We start from the raw sequence: 24238 nt of genomic DNA, 5'->3' as shown, positions 1-24238 counted from the left end.
TATATGTGTGTGTGTGTGTGTGTTGAGGTTGGTTTCTACACATTGCTAACTAGCTGGGAAGGGATCACACATTAGAAGCCCTGCAGACAAATCAGTATGTTGTGCACGGGGGGGTGATGGTCCTGACTGCTGCCACTATCGCCTACATCTCCCTGGACGCTTGTGTGTCTGCTGTGTAAGGTTGGTAGTAGCAGGAAACCGCTGGGAAACGAGGAAAAGCGTCCACAAAAACACCCTAATGGTCGCACCCCCCCTCCATGACTCCAGACTGAATAAGAGGGTACACGGCACCTCTGGTTACACGGAGATAATACTACTATAAAATTACAAATAGAGCCTCACTATAGAAATACATCATAAGCAAAAATACAAATATTGCAAGAATGATGGCTGCACGGTGGACGAGTGGTTAGTGTGCAGACCTCACAGCTAGGAGACCTGAGTTCAATTCCACCCTGTGTTTGCATGTTCTCCCCGTGCATGTGTGGGTTTTCTCCGGGTACTCCGGTTTCCTCCCACATTCAAAAAACATGCTAGGTTAATTAGCGACTCCAAATTGTCCATAGGTATGAATGTGAGTGTGAATGGTTGTTTGTCTATATGTGCCCTGTGATTGGCCGGCCACCAGTCCAGGGTGTGCTCCAGCACCCCCTCGACCCTCGTGAGGATAAGCGGTTAAAAATGAATGAATAAACGTAAGAACGATACGACAAATGTCTTTATTCTTTTTTTATTTTTTTATTTTTTTTTATTTTTATTTTTTAAAACAAATGTCTTTATTCAACTACGGGAAAATTAAAACAAACTATTAAACCTCCATGTTTCCATGTGTTGTATTGTACAGTCGATCATCAGTTAATCAAGACTCAACAGCACCTCTGCAGGTTGCAGCCAACCACTGCACTCCATTTTGTTTGTAAAATATATACTATAAATGAGATCCCCCAACAAGTGTTATTTACATTTATGCAGGCAATGTTAATTTCGGGCTAATTTTATACTTAATTCTTGCAAAATTACAAGTTTTGTTTCATCTTGTCAAATTGTGTCTTGCTTTTTTGTAATACTGCAAATGTATTCTCATGAGAAGATTATTTTTTCTTCTAGTCAGGCGCTAATACTGGTAATTTTTTTTATATTGTAAATGTGATTGTCCAAAAAAATAGATATTCATTCATTCATTTTCTACCGCTTTTCCTCACGAAGGTCGTGAAGGGTGCTGGAGCCTATCCCAGCTGTCTTCGGGCGAGAGGCGGGGTACACTCTGGACTGGTGGCCAGCCAATCACAGGGCACATATAGACAAACAACCATTCACACTCACATTCATACCTATGGACAATTTGGAGTCGCTAATTAACCTAGCATGTTTTTGGAATGTGGGAGGAAACCGGAGTACCCGGAGAAAACCCACACATGCACGGGGAGAACATGCAAACTCCATACAAAGATGGCCAAGGGTGGGAAAGACAAAATAAGAAGCCAAAAAGTTACCACTTCCACACAAAATAGGAGGAGAACTAATTCATTCATTCATTTTCTACTACTTATACTCACAAGGGTCACAGAGGGGGGTGCTGGAGCCTATCCCAGCTGTCTTCGGGCGAGAGGCGGGGTACACCCTGGACTGGTGGCCAGCCAATCACAGGGCACGTATAGACAAACAACCATTCACACTCACATTCATACCTATGGACAATTTGGAGTCGCTAATTAACCTAGCATGTTTTTGGAATGTGGGAGGAAACCGGAGTACCCGGAGAAAACCCACACATGCACGGGGAGAACATGCAAACTCCATACAAAGATGGCCAAGGGTGGGAAAGACAAAATAAGAAGCCAAAAAGTTACCACTTCCACACAAAATAGGAGGAGAACTAATTCATTCATTCATTTTCTACTACTTATACTCACAAGGGTCGCAGAGGGGGGTGCTGGAGCCTATCCCAGCTGTCTTCGGGCGAGAGGCGGGGTACACCCTGGACTGGTGGCCAGCCAATCACAGGGCACATATAGACAAACAACCATTCACACTCACATTCATACCTATGGACAATTTGGAGTCGCTAATTAACCTAGCATGTTTTTGGAATGTGGGAGGAAACCGGAGTACCCGGAGAAAACCCATGCATGCACGGGGAGAACATGCAAACTCCACACAGAGATGGCCGAGGGTGGAATTGAACTCGGGTCTCCAAGCTGTGAAGCCTGCACGCGAACCACTTTTCCACCGTGCAGCCCAAAACTAGATATGTTATTGTTAATTAAGTTTTATTTTCCACAATCTGCCCAAAACACCCCATATTAAAACAACTTCTACAATTAGATTTTGTCTTAACTTTTTTCCTCATCTTTTGAACAAAGTGAATGAGGAACTGCAGTCTAAAGTCCAAGTGCATGTTGGGAAGGACGGTTCTGATCTATTTTGTTGTTTCACTTTGACTTTTAACAGTTCATGCAAGACAATATAACATCAAAATCATCATCAAGTAGACTCGCCCAGCGACATTATGATAGCTTCGGGTGATATCAGAGAGGACGTGGGAACCCTTGATTCAAAGCATTTCAGCCTGAATGTGATATGTGGAATATGTGAGGCATCAGATGGTCACGTCTCGGCCTGCGGCTGACAGGACGTGCCATCAAAGCCATCTCTGAATCTGTTGCTTTTCAACCCCAAGGGAGCTGGCGGCCAGGTGAGCTGGAGAATCACGGCAGATGTAACGTTCTTCATTAATATTTTTATTCAGACAGAACATAAACACAAACGCAACTATTTGCATTCAAATCTTATTCAAGCCCGTCGTTAAAACAGTACTATATGAAACCATATACAGTACGTATCACTTGCTTGTGATAAGTATAAAAGAATGGCTGATGTTGCCATGGAAACCTCAGATTTTTACTACAGTATGAATTGAATGTGTCTTGTGCTTTTTCTTATTGTTTTTGTCACTTAACAAATGCCCATTACAGGCAGTAGATTTCATTATATCAGATATTTATTGATAATTTGTTTTTAATTCAAACATAAAAATAATATTTCATGTTAAAAAGTTTTAAAAATCAAATAAACACTTGGACATTATATTATACTAATGTATTATTATTAGAATTAACATGATATATTTTATAAAAAATTGCCATTATTTAAGTTTAAATAACACAAATATATCAAGTTCAATAAATTATAATAATAATAACAATAATAATTATTATTATTATTATGATTATTATGATTATTACAATAATAATACTACTACTACTACTACTACTACTACTACTACTAATAATAATAATAATAATAATTATTATTATAATAATAATTATTATTATTATTATTATTGGGGGCACTTCAGATGAGATGAAGTATTAATCTTTAAAGCTCGCTCCATCACCAAACATAGTGCTTGCGTCCAGTAAAAAAAACATGTATCTGCAAATTCTTGCGAGTTATTTTATTTTTTTTTAAATCCAGCATACAAAGAAAATGACAGTTTTGTTCTGTAAAAAAAAAGAAATAATGAGCCACAATAAGTGAAATATAAATAAATGAATACAAAAAAAATAACCTCACACATTTTAGAGATACATGCTTTTCATTAGACCCTTGTTATTGGGAATGTGTATGATATTTCTGTTTGTTTCTGTTGAACCTATCATGACATGAAAATAAAAGAAATGCCATTTCATTTATAAGACTTTTAAAAGAGAAAAAAATTAAAATAAAAAAATCACCCTTTTGAATACAGAATAAAGCAATAATAAAACAAAATGGTTTTAAAATGGGGCAATTTCTCAAGCCGAATGACAGAAAGCTCAGGCATGCAGATTGAATATACAAAATTAGATCATATAGGAAGGGAATTTTTAATGACAAAGTGAATTTACTGCAGATTGGCCTTCTAATGCCCAACATTGATTTGTGTACATTGTATGCAAAAACACATACAGTACATATTTCTACTCCATAACAGCTTTGCCACCAAGTACCAAATGATGACAACATGAACAAGTGACATTAGAGCCGTGAATCAATACCGTAGAAACAAACAGGCCTCTTTAATGGAGTCTGTTGGCATTTTAAAGAAGAAAAAAAAGTCCTATGAGTGAACCTGTTGTCTCCATCTTGGGTCCATGTCATTGACAATCCAGTGATCCTGTATAGTCTAGAAGCTCAGTAGGAGCCAACAATCACCGCCTCTGCCTCTTTGGATGGTCTCCTGTCCGTCACCAAGAAGTTGATCATACCCTCGGATTTGATGAGGAGATTGCATCCCAAGAAGAAGATGCCGAACACCACGGTGAGGGACAGCACACACATGACTGCGATCTGGACCACCCTCATGATGAATAGGCTCCTCTCATCCGGAGATGCAGCAACCAAGCCTTCATCCGTCACCACAGACGACAAGTTGCAGCACAACATCCCCTCCGTCCTGTTGAACAAAGTCCCATCCGTGTGGTTGAACCCTGTGGTGTTCATGTCCACTTTTTTTTCTTTTTTCCACCCTCTTTAATTTTTAACTTCAGCGTCCCAAGCGCGCACACTGTCATCAAGTGAGGATGAGGAGGATGAGGCAAAAAGAGTTGAAGAAGTTCACCCAAAAGGTCTTCTGATCCGGCTTCGCATCTCGTTCTGTTCTCCTCGCGGTTTGGGAGCACAGTGGAGCACAGAGGGAGAAACCTTCGCCCCACAGAAGCCGCCCGCCTTTAAATAAGCACTAAAGTATGCGTGTGTGTGAGGGGCGGACAACATTGCAACAGCGCCCCCGTGTGGTATGAATACAGCATGACGTCACACCTTTTTCAGTCGACACTTACATTATTATGATAAACTAGCTATAGCAACTGCTAAATTACTAGCTACTGTGCTTTTATAGCACGTGATTGCCATCCATCCAATAATTTTTTATACAGTTTGCATATATATATATATATACAAGTATGTATATAAATTCTATACATATACAGTATGTTATATGTGCATATAGTTTTGTCCAATAGATGGCAGCATTGTTCAACATGCGCTATTGAACAAAGGCAGCAGCATTTTGTATGCCTCTTAAAAACAAAAAAAATTATATATTCAAGAAAATTATTATTATAAATTAATGTGCAGTTCTACTCTACTGTTAACTACAACTTATAATACACATACTGCTAAACTCATACTACCTGTGACAGTGACTATCACTAAATCGCTTTCATAATTTATTATACATGGAACCTCGGTTAGCGTACGCTAATGGAACCTAGTTAGTTTGTTTTATGTCCAAATTTATGCCAAAATTTGCGTACAGTTTCCAGTGAGAGTACAATATGGTGCGTGTCTTATGGTGTTATTAATTAATGCACTGCGTTAGTGGTGTAAATGAGGTCTTAATGTATTTTTAATGACAAAATGTCCTCGTTTGCAGCCTATTAGCTTGCTGATACATGGGAACAGGAACTTGAAAATATACTCTGATACCATCAGAAGTTATCTAACACTGTTTTGCCACAAGTCTCAAAATTTTTGTAACGCAATACATGATGTTATTGTTTTGTAATGATAATTTCACATGCAGAAAACCATAGTAAAATCATATAAATGACAAATGACATGGATAAATTAGCATTAGAGTTACTTTTTCTCTAGACTTGACCTTGATAAGTGAATTTCCGTGAAGTATGATACCTTATTCAGAAATCAAACATATGTTTTTAAACATTATTAGAGCCCTCTAGATATGAAATAACACCCCTATAGTCACATTTACTTATATATTAATATTTAATATTAATTAATATTTTTATTTTGTTTTATTAATATGAATTAATATTTAATATATCGTCCTATTCAAATCTGCAGGGGTGTGGAACGTGTTTTTTTTGTCCATTGTGAGTACTATGTTGCAGTCATGGAATAAAATAATTCAACTTGTTCATTATAATACCTGGTACCACTTAAGGTATGTTTGTTTGGTCAAATATATGATGACGACAAAAAAATAGCTCATAAGAGGTTGATGGAAGGACTCATTGGTTATTATCGAGATATCAGTTAATAAATTAAACTCTAATGACCTTTTTGAAATTAAATAACTGTGTGTTTTATGTACATCAATTGGCAAGATGCAGTCTAAACTTGACCTCGCCTCGAAACCAAGCCCCGCCTTTCCAAGAGGAATTATTGACTGACGTGGCTTTCGGCCAATGGCAGACAGAGATAGGAGAGCTTGTCGCAGCAGAGCAAGTCTACGTGAGCTGTTGTTGGATTGCGCCGAATCACCTAATAGGTATCCTCTCCGATACGTCAAGTTGTGTTTAATTTATAGTATTTTTTGGAAGAAATATACGCATGAATAGTACGTATGTTTAGCAGTTTACTGCGGCAACCACAGGAGGAGATTATATTAAGGAGTCCCCTCAGGTACCATGAGCGACTACATCACACCGGTTTGTTTACTATCGTCTTCTGAGATGGACTCCTACTTGCTGTCGTCTTGAGGATTCAATTCATTCATATTTGCTCACAGAGGGACAATTTGGGTAAATACCATCTCATTTTTGGTCACACGGACACCTTCATAGGAATTGCATGCTTCCATGTTGCAGCATGATTGAATAAGATGTAGTGCAGTGCATAGATTCATATTCATATTGACATAATCATGCTGTGTTATGCATCAAATGTGTTTTTTTTGGGGGGGGGGGGTGTACAGGAGAAGTCTATTTGCCTAATGGACTTAATGGGATATACATGGTAATCCCCTCCCTTTCCTGGCAGAGCTGGGAACACTTTGCTATTTTTTTTTAATATTACTACCAATATAATAATGCATTACTTGGTAGAGGAAGTGTGTGGGAGTTGATTGTGCTTTTTTTTAAACGGCTATGATTTTAATATTGTTGGGGTACATTGAAAAGAAAAAAATGTTCTATTTATTTCTTGTTAATAAAGTTGCCATTTTACACGTACAAAAATCCCAACAATTCTTCATTTTCTACCGCTTTTTCCTCACGAGGGTCGCGGGGGGTGCTGGAGCCTATCCCAGCTGTCTTCGGGCAAGATGCGGGGTACACCCTGGACTGGTCGCCAGCCAATAACATATAGACAAACATAAAAAAAAACATAGACAAACAACCATTCACACTCACATTCATACCTACGGACAATTTGGAGTCGCCAATTAACCTAGCATGTTTTAGGAATGTGGGAGGAAACCGGAGTACCCGGAGAAAAACCCACACATGCACGGGGAGAACATGCAAACTCTGTGCGCTAACCACTAGACCACCATGCAGCTTCTCAGCGCATTGATACACATAATTATGCTAGTACCATTAACAACAGCAGCATAGTACAGCGACAACACTTGGGATGGCTGTATCTTCCAGCACGAGACGTGTGCTGCAGTCCTCAGGTAAAAAATTGTAGCAAAATGGAGACCTCGGTATCCACTCTTCCGTCTGTGAATGCCGCTGAGATGAGCGATTAGCGACGCATCGTGTTAAAAATAGTTTTTCATGTTAGCTGCTACAATAATAATATTGCTTTAGCATGGTTAAAAAGTCAGTTATGTAAATGGAACATGTTTTTTGTGTAGGTTTTAGCATCAAAATAGGTATTTCCAAAGACGCTCGTTGCGAGCTAGCTTATGTTAACTCGCTCGAGAATGCACAGAAAAGGGAAAGAAATATGTGTTTATGTTCCGCATAAAGATTAGCCTATACAACATCGTTCTGTATAAAACATGTAAATAGACAAATCGACTATAAGGGGTCAACTAGTTCAGGGTATACCAAAAGACAGCTGGGATAGGCTCCAGCATACCCGCGACCCTAGTGTGGATAAGCGGCATAGACAATGGATGGAAGGACTATAAAGAGTCAGGAGATGTAAACATGCAAATCAACAATGAATTCTGCCCAAGCACATCGGAGCTTTTCTTTCTGTCACTCACAAACATGATTTTGTCTTATATTGTCAATATGTTATTTTCTTTTATATGATGTTCTTTTTCCAGAAATGTTTTGTCACACCACATAATAAATATACACATACTGTATGGATGCTTTGAGAAAATATTCTACCAACTTAGAGAGAAAGCCAGAAATAACATTCTGTCATCTTCTGTCTTGTTTCTCCTCAAGCATGATACATCCTCCTCAAACCAACCTAGTCCCCTTCAACCTTCCTCGCTCCATCTTCAGGTCACAAACTTCTCAACAACTTACCGAGCTCTCCTGAGTGTTTGGAGTTTGACAACCACTCCCGTCACGCACCCGTTGGCTGGCATACTGGCAATTTGATGCGGCGGATCGCCTACTGTAAGGTGGTCTTGTCCACCTCCTTAGTCTGGGTGCTGGTGGATGTTTTCTTGCTGCTCTACTTCAGCGAGTGTAACAAATGTGATGACAAGAAGGAACGCTCGCTGCTTCCTGCTCTACGTGGTGAGTCCACACATACTTGCAGAGATGCTTGATGGGGAATTAAATAGGCAGTGAACTAGGCAGTGGTCTTTTCCATGGCTCCATAGGATCTGGCGTTAACTGGGCTGCATTTTAAACTGTTAAATGAGCCTTGAATAGCTAATAGGTTTATAATGTTTGCATTTCAAGACTTTATACTGCATTGACTTAAATAAAAGGAGAATCACGGAATTGGAATTTGCTGTTAAACCGCAGAATGTCAAGGAAATTGAATTAAATATGAATATGTAGTTTTCCCGAGCTTTACGGTGGTGGAAATACTTTTAAATTGAACTTGAAAATGCTTTCAAATTACTTGAATTCAACCTTAAATGTGTCACTCCTGCTCACATTGATGCCCTAACTCTTATTCTCACATGCATTAAGATCGCACGGCGATGCCAAAGTGAGTGAGTTTCGGTAGCTTACTTATTTGGGCCTTTGAAACAGTTCATTTCGTCTCATGCCCTCCAGTAAGCAGGATTCTAAGCAGCTTTCTAAGCTGCTTTTAAGGTTAGAATGAGGCAGCGCTGCCAGCTACAGACACTAATTATGATACAAATGTCTGGAGACTGCCATTAAGTTGTTTTTCTTCTAAAATAGACCCATTAATTCATATAATATGGAACTATCGTCATGTAAAAGTTATATTCTTAGTCATAAGGGTTTTCCAGAACAGAGTAATATTGATAAAAGCCGAGGCGCCTTCTATTCTAGGCAGGGACTCCAGTTATAAAAGGGCAATCAGTGCATGCATGGAAAGGTTAAATACTATATTGTATCCTACTAAAACATTAAATTATGTATCACTAATTCAATAATGAAATTATTATTACAGTTTGGTAGGGATAACAGAAATATGCACAATATTCTTTACATTATAATACATTACTTTTTATAGAAACATTTAATATTGTTTTAGGCTGCAGGGTATCTTCCTGTTATGTTCCTTAGTTGAGACGAGATATGAGGAAAAGGTGAGAAAAAAAACAAAAAAACAATGTATTGTAATGAATGAAAAGACACTAAAATCAAGTTTGTGGTATGAACTAACTGTTGTATTTCATATTTGAAATGCACTTGGGCCTTGTCATTTTGTATTGAAAACGACCTTGATAAATGATGTCATTTTATCGGGAGAAAGCATACGAAAGCAGAAAAAGCTCCAGTGATGCACAACAATCCATTCTTAGAGTTAGAGAATTGCTAGAGGATGTTAAGATAAGAATGTTTATGCAGTTGACAACCTGAATTTAACCTCGGCTGCTGCGGTTTTGATAACAAAGATGAGCTGGGCAAACCGAAGGCATTTCAAAAAATTAAATAGTAGAAATAATGCATGCAGAATTTCTTCACAAAACTTCTCAGTGCACATTGCTGAAATTATTTCACCACGAGAGGCCACAGAAAGCGCAGACTGACACTGAACACATTCGTGTGATCCAACAGAAGTTCTACGCTTATGCTCATAATGTTCAAACCAAATCAAATTACATAGATTTTTGTCATAAATTTGTTCCAAAAGCATTTTGCGAATGCAATCGTACGAAAACCAAATCAATTTTTTACATGAAATATAATGTAAATCCAAAGAATCTGTTCCAGATGCCTATTATCGTCCTTGCTGTGTTGTCAAAATTATTGCTGATGAATGATATTATTGTCAACATTATTCTGAGACCATTTTTTCCATTCATTATTGTAATGATAATACCGTATATGGCATTCACTGATGTTAAAACTACAGTTCTTTCCCATATAAATTGCCCCAAAATGCGTCGTCGGTTTGATATTATGTAAGCATGCAAGTCACTCATTCATTACAGAATACAATTGTGTATAAAACAATGGCTTCCATTATCTGACATCACACATTAGACTCGTACTACCAAGGGAATTGTACTATTATTATTCACACACATAAAGTAACTTCCATACATAAGCGTAAGAAAATTTGTACAGCATAACATAGTGTAATATAAACACATTAAAAAACCTGGCATCCATACACTGCTGTCTCATTCACATCACAGCACAGCTTCTAGTGACCATACGATATTTTTTTTATAGTTTTGGTCATTCCAGGTCTGTCAGCTCTCAAATGATGCCCATCAGTTTGAAGCTTGTGCACACACAAAGAAAATCACTTGAGGTTAACCATCAGTTGACATCAGCACATTTGATTAGTCAGAGGTTGAAGAGGATCTGCTTAACCTGCGGCCATGAAGCTACTGCGAGATGCCTGTCCCCCTTTCATTGCAAACATCGCCTCTGCTGGAACAGATTATTAGAACGAGATGGAGTGAAGGCACCATTATAAAGCCATGGGATTTATTTACATTGTGCTAATGGTGCTGGCTCTAATGCTTTGTTGCCCTTTGACCCAAAGTAACAGTGGGCAACAAAGAATGGGCCTGCGAGGGACTGTGAGTTGGTTTTTGATCTCAAGTGTCTGAACTCATACACTATTCTAAATTGATGTGAAATTAAAATGAACACTGACTCCTAGAATAAGGCAGCATTTTTGATGCAGTTCTTGTATTGGATCTTATTTTATTGCATGAGGGAATCTGCTGTTATCAAGAGTATGTTTGTGACACGCATCTATGCTGCGTTTCAGCTGTGATATCTCGTAACCGCAAGGGTCCGGGTGAGATGGGCAAGGCGGTGAACATCCCCAAGGAGGACCATGAGAAAATGAAGGAGCTCTTTGAGATAAACCAGTTCAATCTAATGGCCAGCGATATGATTGCACTCAACAGGAGTTTACCGGATGTCAGGCTGGATGGGTGCGTGACATGTTTATTGTTTCTTCATCTATTAATAATGCGCATGGAGTGATGTGTATATACTATATAGTTCATCCTATCTATCTGATCGCTTTCATTTGTGTCTTGATGCAATCAATGCCAGTGTGTTAAATTGGACGGTGTAGAAGTAATAAATCAAAATGTCATTGATACACACTGAAAAAGTAAAAGTACAATGTTTGTTTTTTTTTACTTACTACTGACGATGAGAACAGAACACATATTGACAAAAAACATTCACATTCACACCTGTAAAAAAAAATCACAGTCTCTAAAAAAACTATATTTTGTAGGGTTATTAAATGGTAATGGTTTAATTTCATTTGAACATGCATCAGATTACAATTGAATGCATCACATAATCAGTTCACGGTTCCACACGTCCAAAAGCAGTAGGAAGAAGCAAAGCTTATTATATACTACCCCTCCATCTGGTACTTTTACAATCAGTAACTGTTACATTTGTTCACTTCCTGCTTTCCTGATATATTTTTTAAAAATTTTTTGAAATTTATTTTCTTATTTTTTATTATTTTCTTATTTTTATTTATTTATTTTTTGTCACTTACTGAAGTACGAGGAAGTGTATATTAAGTGATACGTTGTAAGAAACGTTCTCACTCACTCTGAAAGACATCTCCAGGTTTGTTCACTTCCTGCCTTTCTGATATAATTAAAATATTTTTTTTTATTATTTTGTATTTTTTTTCACATACTGAAGTATGAGGTGATATGTCTGCTGATGTGGTTTTCAGACAAATCTTATCAGACATTTCAGCACAACAACGTTTGTGAGGAATCTTATTATTCCCCACTTCCCCACAGAATGTGAGAAATAAACCACACCCTTTTATTCCTCGTTGTATTGCACTTAGGACCTGTGCCCATGAATTGCCGGCCCTATAATTATTAAATATAATAAAAATCCCTTTGCGGACAGAGTACCCGCCATAGCTTGTCATTTCTTCTGAATGGCTGACACTGAATAGCAATAACGTCTTTATGCTGGAGGGCAACCTTCTGGCCTAGTTGTGTCAGTCAGTCTTGTCACTCTCAAAAGATAAAGTAGCAATGCTGTCTGTTTCACTGGCTTATTTCCCCTCCCATTCCCACTCTTGGGAGTCATTGTGTATTCACCTTCATTCACTAAGGTGATGATGTGTGTCAGTTGTCAGCACTGATGGACATCGCGTCAACCAATATACGTAGGATATATTAGTAGTGATGGTTTTATCCTCCTCTCTTTCTTATAGAAACAAGTCTGGTTGTTGTGTATGTTGCCCCTCCACCACCTGGAAAATCCTGTGGTACAGAATAAGGAAGACAATCCACAATGACTTGACGTATATTCAAATAAATAACACTTAAACACGTAAATAACAACAATTCAGATGTCATGAGATGATTACATCAACAATTACCAATTTGTTTCCAGACACATTTCACATTTTTCAATTAGCCTGCTTCATGCTATTAACTGTACATTAAAGCTGGCTAGCATTAGCCATTTCGGTTATGTTCAAATGCTCTAACAACACATTTTGTAACAAACATTTAGCAGTCAGCTGTTTACTCTAGCAACTTTCTAAACTCTTTACAGCCGTTAAAATATAAATTATCTCTACTTTGTACTAACCTGTGGTACAGAATAAGGAAGACAATCCACGATGACTTGACGTATATTCACCCTCAGGATTTATTCTTCCTCTGTCGTTTTGTCACCTACTCTTTACCACCATCGCTGCTAGCACCCCCTAGTGGACTTTGCGGTATTACACCCAAACGCCAACAATGGAGATTTGGTTATTTTAGAAACAAACAACCAAAAAATAGTAGTTTTTTTCTTTTACAACTGAATTTTATATGTATGACATGAAGTATTACTACTCTTAAATGCTCTAACCATATTTAAGCATTTTAAATATTTTTTTTTAAACCATGTTACCTTATCTTTTCTGTACCTTACATGTATCTTACTGAATCTTACATAACGTTATTTGTGTCTTTTGAATGACTTGTGTATTTTAGTTTATTTAGACATTTTTACGCTTAAAAACTGACAAAAAACAAACCAGCATTCAATACTCATGTATACCATGACTATGCTTATGTCTTTTGTGTCTTATGTCTGATTAGCTGTAAGACCAAGGTGTACCCTGACAACTTGCCCAACACAAGCATCGTCATCGTGTTCCACAACGAGGCATGGAGCACGCTACTACGGACAGTCCACAGCGTCATCACGCACTCTTCTAGGCACTTACTTGTGGAAATTGTCCTGGTGGACGACTTCAGTGACAGAGGTTAGTGAATGACCGATACTGTACTTAATTACTCTAAGGGTTTTACTTTAAGGAAATTATTCTCTCCAGGGAAGCAGTATTTACTGTTTAGCACATATAGTTAAACGTCTTTTTTAATGATGTTATAACAGTAATGTGTTTATCTAACATTAGAAAAATCTATCATCTCCTTCAATTTATGGCTCCACTTTTGAGAGAAGAGGTTCTTAAACACTCGCTTTATTACATCATGAAAGAAAAACGTACCTCCTCATGATCATGATACCTCATTACCAGCTCATTAGCATTAAAATTACAGACACAAAATGATGTCCTAAAAGCACTTTTAAAGTAAACTTCATAATATAATATATGAGCGTTAAGATGCACAATAAAACATGAAAGACCATTTTAGCTGATTCAGGGATTCAAGTCCCATTTGTTGTAATTCAGACTATTTAGGTAAAAAGTTGGAGGACTATGTCCAGACTCTGGAGGTACCAGTAAAGATCCTGAGGATGCAGCACCGTTCTGGTCTCATCCAAGCCAGATTGAGAGGGGCAGCTGCCACGAGAGGTCAAGTCATCACATTCTTGGACGCCCATTGTGAGTGTACGGTCGGGTGGTTGGAACCCCTGCTGGCCCGTATCAAAGAGGACAGGTGGGTATCATTCTATTGGTGTATAAGCTTAGCTTACTGTAAATGTATACTGTGATTATGATTTATAGTTTTCTGACTGATGTTGGTTTGTTTGGTTTTAGGACAGCAGTAGTGTGTCCCATCATTGATGTCATCAGTGACGAGACTTTCGAATACATGGCCGGCTCGGATATGGCCTATGGGGGATTTAACTGGAAGCTGAATTTTCGCTGGTACCCTGTTCCCCAGCGGGAGATGGATCGACGCAAGGGTGACAGAACGCTTCCTGTCAGGTACTCACAAGAGTTCTCTTTAATTTGAAAAACTTGAGAAAGTGTGTTTGACATTGTTTTTGGGAGAAATGCCTTGACGAAACACTGAGAGGAAGAAAAAAAAGAGTTATTTTTACCATGGTTAAGGCTAATAACATGAAATTACATCATTAAGTGTCTCTAACGATGCAAGTCATAATAAAGCATCAGCATCAAACATTCGCATTCATTCATTCATTTACTACCACTGGAGCGGATGTGCTGGAGCCTATCCCAGCTGTCTTCAGGCGAGACTGGTCGCCAGCCAATCACAGGGCACATATAGACAAACAATCATTCACACTCACATTCATACCTATGGACAATTTGGAGTCGCTAATTAACCTAGCATGTTTTTGGAATGTGGGAGGAAACCGGAGTACCCGGAGAAAACCCACACATGCACGGGTAGAACATACAAACTCCACACAGAGATACCCAAGAGGGGAATCGAACTCGGGTCTGCAAGCTGTGAGGCCTGTGCGCTAACCACTCATTCATTGTGCAGCCCATCAAACATACTGTAACTCCTAATTGGGCAGAATTATACCCAATGTACTCAAAATGTACCAATGTACCTCATGAAAAAGAGGGAGAGAGCGATTGACAAACTGTGTGACGTTAGAATTACAAGGCTGTTCAATTGCAATATTCTCTTCTATTTTCCAGGACCCCCACCATGGCAGGGGGGCTGTTCTCTATAGACAAATCCTACTTTGAAGAAATAGGAAGGTATGATCCAGGAATGGACATCTGGGGTGGAGAGAACCTGGAGATGTCTTTCAGAGTAAGTGAGAACACTTTTTTTTTTTACCACGTATCACTTAATATACACTTCCTCGTACTTCGGTATATGACAAAAAATAAATAAAAAAATAAATAAATGAAAATAACTAATTAAAAAAATAAAATACATTTTAAAATACATTAAAAATATATTAGGAAAGCAGGAAGTGAACAAATGTTACAAAAACAACTATGGACATATCACCTTGTATTTTGGTACGTGACAAAAATAAAATTTAAAAAAATTAAAAAACAAAAAAAACCCAACTTAAACTATATTAGGAAAGCAGGAAGTGAACAAATATAACAGTTACTGATTGTAAAAGTACCAAATGGAGGGGTAGGATTTAATAAGCTTAGCTTCTTCCTACTCCTTTTGGACATGTGGAACTGTGAACTGATTATGTGATGCATTCAATTGTAATCTGATGCATGTTCAAATGAAATAAAACCATTACCATTACCATTACCATTACCATTACCAATTTGACTCCCAATGTTAGTGAGTGCCAAGCTCTAAGGAAGTAGTGTTCAAAGACGTTGTTGTTTTTGTCCTTTTTCTTTAACCTGCTGACACTGAATGTAAATAAAAGCCCATTTTCTGCCTATTAAGCAGACTATATCAAAATGCCATTTGTGCTTTGGATTGCCTTTTTGTTACCGCAGTGTGTTTCCAATCGATTTTAATAACCGGTGGGGGGGGGGGGGGGGGGGGTTGCTTGGCAGAGCCTATTTTGAATTTATAGGAAGTCCACCATTACTGCAATGCTGATGATACACTGTTCTTGGATGTCTCTAATGAGAACCTCAATCACAAGGAGATGGAGTTCCTCAGAGATTGGACCTCGTCATCTCCATGGCAACTGTTGATCTGCGTTGTGGGGCTTCACGATCGATGAACTGTTCTTTTCTTGACAAAATATTTTATGATAAGTTCCTTTTGCCAGGGATATATGGCTACTTGTTGTATGTATTGTAAGTATTCTATGCAATGCAAATGCTACCATTTCTATAAGTAATAAATATAGCATTGATTTTGGTGCATAATAGAACATTTTTTATTTTTATCTAAAACTGTTCCTATATCTGTGCAGATCTGGCAGTGTGGCGGCTCCTTGGAGATTGTCACATGTTCCCATGTTGGTCATGTTTTCCGGAAGGCGACTCCTTACAGTTTCCCCGGTGGAACGAGCCAAGTTATAAACAAGAACAACAGGCGGCTGGCAGAAGTCTGGATGGATGAATTCAAAGATTTCTTTTACGTCATATCACCAGGTGCAGAACTTTTTCTGACTTTTAGAGACAATTATAGTGGTTGTAGTTTGCAGTGGTGCACTACATTATAGTACTAAGATTCTAAGCCAAAGGGTAGGAAATACCACAATGAAATACCTTCTTATATGTTGCTATACAGATTCTACATCGCAGTTATTGCTGTAAAAAATATTTTCATATGCATAAAAGCATGCTATTTGATATAGCTCTTGTCAGGGGCGTCACTAGGTTCTGAGGATCTCCATCTCCAGCCTCCTGGAGATGCACAGGATATGAATGAATGTAGTAGACATTCAAAAAAACAGTGATCAATTATAGAAAAATCATTCATTCATTCATTTTCTACCGCTTTTCCTCATGAGGGTTACGGGGGGTTGCTGGAGCCTATCCCAGCTGTCTTCGTGCGAGAGGTGGGGTACACCCTGGACTGGTCGCCAGCCAATCACAGGGCACATACAGACAAACAACCATTCACACTCACATTCATACCTATGGACAATTTGGAGTCGCTAATTAACCTAGCATGTTTTTGGAATGTGGGAGGAAACCGGAGTACCCGGAGAAAACCCACGGGTGCACGGGGGAGAACATGCAAACTCCACACAGAGATGGCAGAGAGTGGGATTGAACTCTGGTCCCCGAGCTGTGAGGTCTGCGCGCTAACCACTCAAGCACCGTGCAGCCCCTATATAATAATCACTATTATATTATTAATTAGCCTATTATTATTACTAATATTATTATTCTAGTACTAGTAGTAGTAGTAGGCTAATATTAGCCTGCTTATTGGCTTGTTTATTATCCTGCTTTTGCCTCATTATATGAAATTTGTCAGAGATTAAAAAAAAAAAAAAAATCAATAAAATTTTTTTAAAAATCATTAAAAAATATAAAATTATTTAGGGGGCTTAATGACGCCACTGTCTCTTGTATTAAATCTCATTATATTGTGGAGGTGGCCTGCTACATCTCCTTTTGCTTGTATTGCAGATGAATGTCACATCACAAGCAGGTAACATGAGGTCAGGTGGTTGGTGTAAACATCCATCTGCTAACAAGGCAGACTGTCCACTTGGTCATGTGATTAGGCTCCCGCTAGGCTCCACTGGAAATCTGTGGTTAAATATTTCAGATACCTGCCAACCTTCAAGGGATTACGTGTAATCTGCTGATTTTTACGGAACAAATTGTGACCTTCCGTTTCACCTTATCAGGCTGCTCCATGGGCACGTTTAGATGGAGGTGCTGTGATGGATGAGCTTTTCTGTACAGCTTGGCCCAACTCCATCGCCCGCCTGTTACAGTGAGGCTTTAGGGAGAATAGTATGGGAATAGTGTGTGTGAGTTTGTGAGAGGCATCTGGTGATACTATTAAAGGTACATCTCCTCCTTCCTGTTCCCTGAGCTGAGCAGGTGATTTCAAGTTCAAAGAGGCTATTCATCACGTGCAACATGTGATGCTCAGAACAAGACAAGACTTTCCCTCTTGCTTATATCGGACTTAATTAATTAATTAAAGCATCTGCCTCATAGACAGGTGGTTGTAGGGTGGGTTGTGAGGGTGGGGGTGGGGGGGTGGGATGTGATGGGAGGTTCCCTACAGAAGCTAATTGAGAAGCACTGGTTAATAGGTGTACATTTATCCCTTGTTTTATCACAGTTAATTGGTTCTAGACTGCACCGCAAAAAGTGAATTTCCGCAAATGATGATGATGATGATGATGATGATGATTATTATTAATTAATTCATTTTCTACCGCTTTTCCTCACAAGGGTCCCCACTCGACTGCCTTGCAGCCCTATAATAATAATAATAATAATAATAATTATTATTATTATAATAATAACAATTATTATAATAATCAGTATAATAATAATAAAATATTAATAATATTAATATAATAATAATAGCAATTACTATTATAATATATTATTATTATTATTATTATTATTAATAAGCCCATAATAATAATAATAATAATAATAATAATAATAATAATAATAATAATAATAATATATTATAATAGTAATTGTTATTATTATTATATTAATATTATTAATATTTTTTATTATTATTATTATTATTATTATTATTATTATTATTATTATTATTATTATTATTATTATTATTATTATTATTATTATTATTATTATTATTATTATTATTATTATTATGGGCTTATTAATAATAATAATAATAATAATAATATATTATAATAGTATTTTTATAATAAAAAATATTAATAATATTAATATAATAATAATAACAATTACTATTATAATATATTATTATTATTATTATTATTATTATTATTATTATTATTATTATTATTATTATTATTATTATTATTATTATTATTATTATTATTATTATTATTATTATTATTATTATTATTATTATTATTATTATTATTATTATGGGCTCTCTGGACAATTACTGACACCTAGTGACCAATGTAGAATACTACATTCACATTGTTAAGTTCAAATTGTGGTCTTAATGCCCTATATTATATTTGTATTCAGTAAATATAGCAATATCACAATGTCACATCTAGGTGACCCGAGTTTGATTCCACCCTCGGCCATCTCTGTGTGGAGTTTGCATGTTCTCCGCGTACTCCGGTTTCCTCCCACATTCCAAAAACATGCTAGGTTAATTAGCGACTCCAAATTGTCCATAGGTATGAATGTGAGTGTGAATGGTTGTTTGTCTATATGTGCCCTGTGATTGGCTGGCCACCAGTCCAGGGTGCCCGAAGACAGCTGGGATAGGCTCCAGCACCCCTCGTGAACCTTTTGAGGATAAGCGGTAGAAAATGAATTAATGTGTTTTGGTTGTAATATACCTAAATGTACATTTCATATACAGATTCATTTCCTCAATAACACTTTAAGACATTTTAGTCTATTCTACTTTATTTTTCGGGGTAATTACCCTCTTTGGATTGATCCACACGTGCTCATGAAGCAGAGAAACATTCAGCTTAATGTGTTTTTGAGTGTGTGTGTGTGTGTGCGTGCAAACTGCCTGAGGATCACGCAGACTGATGCATCATGGGGTTTCCATTTGGCTAAAAGAGCTCACATTTTCAACAATTGTTGCATTGTTAGAGAAATGAAAAAGACAATTCCTCATATGTCGTATGAAAAAAAAATCATACACTTGACATTAATTGAGATTGTCAGGGAGATATGTATTTATTACAATATTTATTATGTGTTTTGAACAAATAAATAAAGAAAAAAGTTTAGGCACTTACTAATGATGTGTATGAACTGGGCCTGCAGGAGTCATGCGAGTGAACTATGGCGACGTTTCTTCCCGAAAAGCCCTCCGTGAAGCCTTAAAGTGCAAGCCGTTCTCCTGGTATCTGGAGAACATCTACCCAGACTCGCAGATCCCAAGAAGATATTACTCACTTGGTGAAGTATGAGCTTTTTTTTTGTACTTTTGATCTTTTGTGCTTTGAATCACACGTCTTTTTGCTTCAGGGTTGTGTCGTCCGAAAACGTTATTGCTTTGGGAGGAGCTTAAAGAAGTTGATGAGTTTCAACATCCCCTTGTGTTCGGATTGTACGCATATGATAAACAAACAGTGGGATGTTGGTGCAGCAGGTATTGCTCCAAGCATATGTTGACACAGAGCTGCTGTACATGGTGGGTTGGGTATATAAAGCTTGGGTAAAGAAGCTTCTCAGTCTTTTATGTAATGCTAAGATGAAATACAGCAAATGGCAAATTTAGTTATATATTTACACATAAATGTTTAGGCCCCCACATAATAAATGAAAATGAACATGAGAATTTTGATGGCTATTATTGCCATGTTCATGCCTTTTTGTTCCTTCCTGGAGCCTGCGTGCTAACCACTCGATCGCCGTGCAACCAAGTTCATGCCATTCATTCATTCATTTTTCTACCGCTTATCCTCACAAGAGTCATAGGGGTGCTGGAGCCTATCCCAGCTGTCTTCAGGCGAGAGGCGGGGTACACCCTGGACTGGTGGCCAGCCAGCCAATCACAAGGCACATATAGACAAACAACCATTCACACTCACATTCATACCTATGGACAATTTGGAGTTGCCAATTAACCTAGCATGTTTTTGGAATGTGGAGTAGAAAACCCGGGAAGAACATGCAAACTCCACACAGATCTCCTCGCTTTGAGACCTGTACTCTAACCACTCATCCACCGTGCAGCCCTCATGAGAAACAATGAAAGATAATTGAAGTGAGTAGGGAAAGGCCGTACTTACAGTAAACTATCAATGTGCTTCACAGTATTGATTCTTGTGGGAATGGTGAAAAAATGTTGAACCTCTGAGTTAAAGTTTAGTGTCAATGTAATGATTTTGGCATGACTATGTCTCCAAGGGTTGGAACTAATTGTAAAACCAAATGTCAGCATCAGAAATTTGCCCTTTTAATCCCCAGAGATTATTATTGGTGTCATTTTTTCCCCTACATTCTATTGAACATTGATTACAAAAATGACATATTTAGAATTAAACAAAATGAAAAACATTTATCTTCTGCCGGTACATAATTATTTTACATTGAATATTACTATAACAATGCCTTCTTCTGTAATATGGATATTTAAATCTCATGTTGAGTGCTTTATAGTTGCTTTAACTTGTATCTGTAAATGTGTTTCATGTTGCTAGATCAGGAATGTTGAGACCAACCAGTGTTTGGACAACATGGGACGAAAGGAGAATGACAAAGTCGGCTTTTTCAACTGCCATGGCATAGGTGGAAACCAGGTGAGAAGAAAAACGCATGCAGAAATCAAATCAAATTTGGTAATGGATAATTGTAATGGTTTTATTTCATTTGAACATGCATCAGATTACAATTGAATGCATCACATAATCAGTTCACAGTTCCACATGTCCAAAAGGAGTAGGAAGAAGCAAAGCTTATTAAATCCTACCCCTCCATCTGGTACTTTTACAATCAGTAACTGTTACATTTGTTCACTTCCTGCTTTCCTAATATAGTTTAATTTATTTTTATTTTTATTTTTATTTTTATTTTTATTTTTATTTTTATTTTTATTTTTATTTTTATTTTTATTTTTATTTTTATTTTTATTTTTATTTTTATTTTTATTTTATTTTTTGTTATTTTATTAATTTTTTTTAAATTTTATTTCAATTTATTTTTATTTTTTTTATGACCATTCCATAGTTTGATTCCACATACTGAAATGCTATGGTTTTTCAACATAGTCCTGGCTGGATGTTGGATTCTTAAACAATTCAAAAGTCTGCAGAAAGTTAGACTCACAGCAAGAATAAAATTTAATCCAATCATGTAAATAATCAAATTTTAAAGGGTTGAATATGTTGATATTCCTTATGCTTGTGTTTCAGGTGTTCTCATACACGGCGGACAAAGAAATCCGGACAGATGACCTCTGTTTGGACGTTTCCCACCTCAACGGGCCCGTCCTCATGATCAAGTGCCACCACATGAAGGGCAATCAGATGTTTGAGTATGACGCTGAGGTAAGACAATCGTTTTTCCTTATTGTTAACTGGTAAAAATGTGTCTGAGGATATTTGCATTGTAAACAGCACTACCACTAGATGGAGCTGTTTGGCAGTTTTTTAAAGCAGCCGCTCGGGTTGCACAGTTGACTTGAGCAGCTGTGTTCTCTTCTCTCAACCAGTATGTTGGCAAATGGGAATATGATTTTGAGGTATACTATATAAATGAATATATAAATGAAATCCTCAAGATGAAACACTCTTAATGCACAAAGTAATCATTCAGACTTACATATTTGTTTTTATGATGCACACAGAACAAGGAACAACTCTATCTCCTTCCTGCTGCGGTCGCCTCCCACTGTGAGGTGTTCAGGCGCGCAATTTGAACTGTTAGGCGCTAATTGTTTTTTTTCATTTTTGTTCACGTACCCCCTGTGGCAATTGACGTACCCCACTTTGGGAACCACTGTATTAAATAATAAATTATTTCTGTTTTGTGGTTGATTATGGCCTATTATTAGATTAATTAAAAAAATACATATTTAACCAAATGGTACATATTCCTGGCCTAAACTTTCTAAACAAATTCAAACACAAATACAGGTGAAAATGTCTTTTTAATAATAATTGCGCTATGCAGCAGCAGAGAAACAGCAACTACCCAAACCAAACAAATTCTAAACAATGAACCGACAGGAAGGAGCACACACCTGAACTAAATAGGGAACAGAAAATTAGAGGCAGGTGTGTAAAGGTGAGCGTGAACGAAAAGGAACAACAAAGGAAGTGGCTACAAAATAAGGGCATGGAAACAGAAACTAAGGCATAGAAGGAACTAAACAAGCTGTCAAGGAAGCTAACAAGGCATTAATGAACTGTAGTTCTTCATTGGCCATTAGATGTCACTAGTAACATTCATTCATTCATTTTCTACCGCTTTTCCTCACGAGGGTGCTGGAGCCTATCCCAGCTGTCTTCAGGCAAGAAGCGGGGTACACCCTGGACTGGTGGCCAGCCAATCACAGGGCACATATAGACAAACAACCATTCACACTCACATTCATACCTATGGACAATTTGGAGTCGCTAATTAATCTAGCAGGCGGCATGGTGGTCGAGTGGTTAGCATGCAGACCTCACAGCTAGGAGACCAGGGTTCAATTCCACCCTTGTGGGTTTTCTCCCGGTACTCCGGTTTCCTCCCACACTACAAAAACATGCTAGGTTAATTAGCGACTCCAAATTGTCCATTGGTATGAATGTGAGTGTGAATGGTTGTTTGTCTATATGTGCCCTGTGATTGGCAGGCGACCAGTCCAGGGTGTACCCCGCCTCTCGCCCGAAGACAGCTGGGATAGGCTCCAGCACCCCCGCAACCCTTGTGAGGAAAAGCAGTAGAAAATGAATGAATGAATAATTAACCTAGCATGTTTTAGCACCTAGCACACAGAGATGGCCGAGGGTGGAATTGAATCCTGGTCTCCTAGCTTTGCGCGCTAACCACCCGAACACCGTGCAGCCAACTTCATTGCCAATGTCAGGCTAATATCATTTTGGAATTTAACTCACAATAACATAATAATAATCTTCCTCATCATAATAATAGTACATCATAGTACATATTATCATACATCATAATAATAACACAAGCTACTGTTGTGGCCCCTATTCCAGTTAAAACTCAACTCTGAATCCCCACATCACTTCTTGTCCACACGTCCAGCATGCATTTGTTGAAACACACGCTTATTTTCTCTGGTTATATGGACTATACTGGGTAAAATGAGTGTAAAAGTAACTATAGGGTTGTTATTTCATGTCTAGAGGGCTCTAATGAATAGTACTTTGCAGAAATTCACGTATAGAGATAAACGAGGGCTTACATGTGCATAATTCAACATGTCTGAAAAGGAGTAGGACGAATCAGAGCAAACTCAGCAAGTCGAGTCAACAAAACGAATGATATCATATACAGCGAAAATGATGTTGACTATGTTATGGTTACTCAATCATTGAGATGTATTTGTATTTGACATGTAGATACAATACTGGAAGGAATGGAGATCTTTCCAAGCAGCACTGAACAAGCCCTCGGAGAAATCAATTCATTGCCCATTGTTCTCGGGGTGCATCCTTAATATAAAAAACGAGAATAATTCATAAACGGAGAGGAC

General features: G+C 37.6%; 2 protein-coding genes across 4 annotated transcripts in view; one reads left to right on the top strand and one right to left on the bottom strand.

The window, feature by feature from the left end:
- Window positions 1-3393: 3393 nt before the first annotated feature.
- LOC131136027 (protein reprimo B-like) lies at window positions 3394-4700 on the bottom strand. Its single transcript, XM_058082489.1, has one exon. The coding sequence runs from the start codon at window positions 4483-4485 to the stop codon at window positions 4177-4179; it is 309 nt and encodes a 102-aa protein (XP_057938472.1). The 5' UTR covers window positions 4486-4700; the 3' UTR covers window positions 3394-4176.
- Window positions 4701-6194: 1494 nt separating this feature from the next.
- The window catches only part of galnt13 (UDP-N-acetyl-alpha-D-galactosamine:polypeptide N-acetylgalactosaminyltransferase 13), a 33679-nt gene continuing 15635 nt past the window's right edge, over window positions 6195-24238 (top strand). Inside the window, exons 1-11 of one of the 3 annotated variants that reach the window (XM_058082561.1) lie at window positions 6195-6280; window positions 8139-8438; window positions 11077-11245; window positions 13403-13569; window positions 14002-14209; window positions 14311-14481; window positions 15169-15286; window positions 16380-16560; window positions 19852-19991; window positions 21234-21332; window positions 21945-22079. In XM_058082561.1, the coding sequence (XP_057938544.1) occupies window positions 8297-8438; window positions 11077-11245; window positions 13403-13569; window positions 14002-14209; window positions 14311-14481; window positions 15169-15286; window positions 16380-16560; window positions 19852-19991; window positions 21234-21332; window positions 21945-22079 (1530 nt within the window). In that variant the 5' untranslated portion in view covers window positions 6195-6280; window positions 8139-8296. Of the gene's footprint in view, window positions 6534-8138; window positions 8439-11076; window positions 11246-13402; window positions 13570-14001; window positions 14210-14310; window positions 14482-15168; window positions 15287-16379; window positions 16561-19851; window positions 19992-21233; window positions 21333-21944; window positions 22080-24238 lie in introns of all 3 variants that reach the window. The other 2 variants (XM_058082560.1, XM_058082562.1) reach the window with 2 other exon arrangements.

The sequence above is a fragment of the Doryrhamphus excisus genome, chromosome 9 (assembly GCF_030265055.1).
Source record: "Doryrhamphus excisus isolate RoL2022-K1 chromosome 9, RoL_Dexc_1.0, whole genome shotgun sequence".
Lineage (NCBI taxonomy): Eukaryota > Metazoa > Chordata > Actinopteri > Syngnathiformes > Syngnathidae > Doryrhamphus > Doryrhamphus excisus.
The sequence above is the reverse complement of the archived record's forward strand: the minus strand, read 5'-3'. Positions and strand labels throughout refer to the sequence as shown.

Coding starts and splice junctions, on each gene's coding strand:
- LOC131136027 (XM_058082489.1), bottom strand. CDS start 4,485: ATGAACACCACAGGGTTCAACCACACGGATGGGACTTTGTTCAACAGG.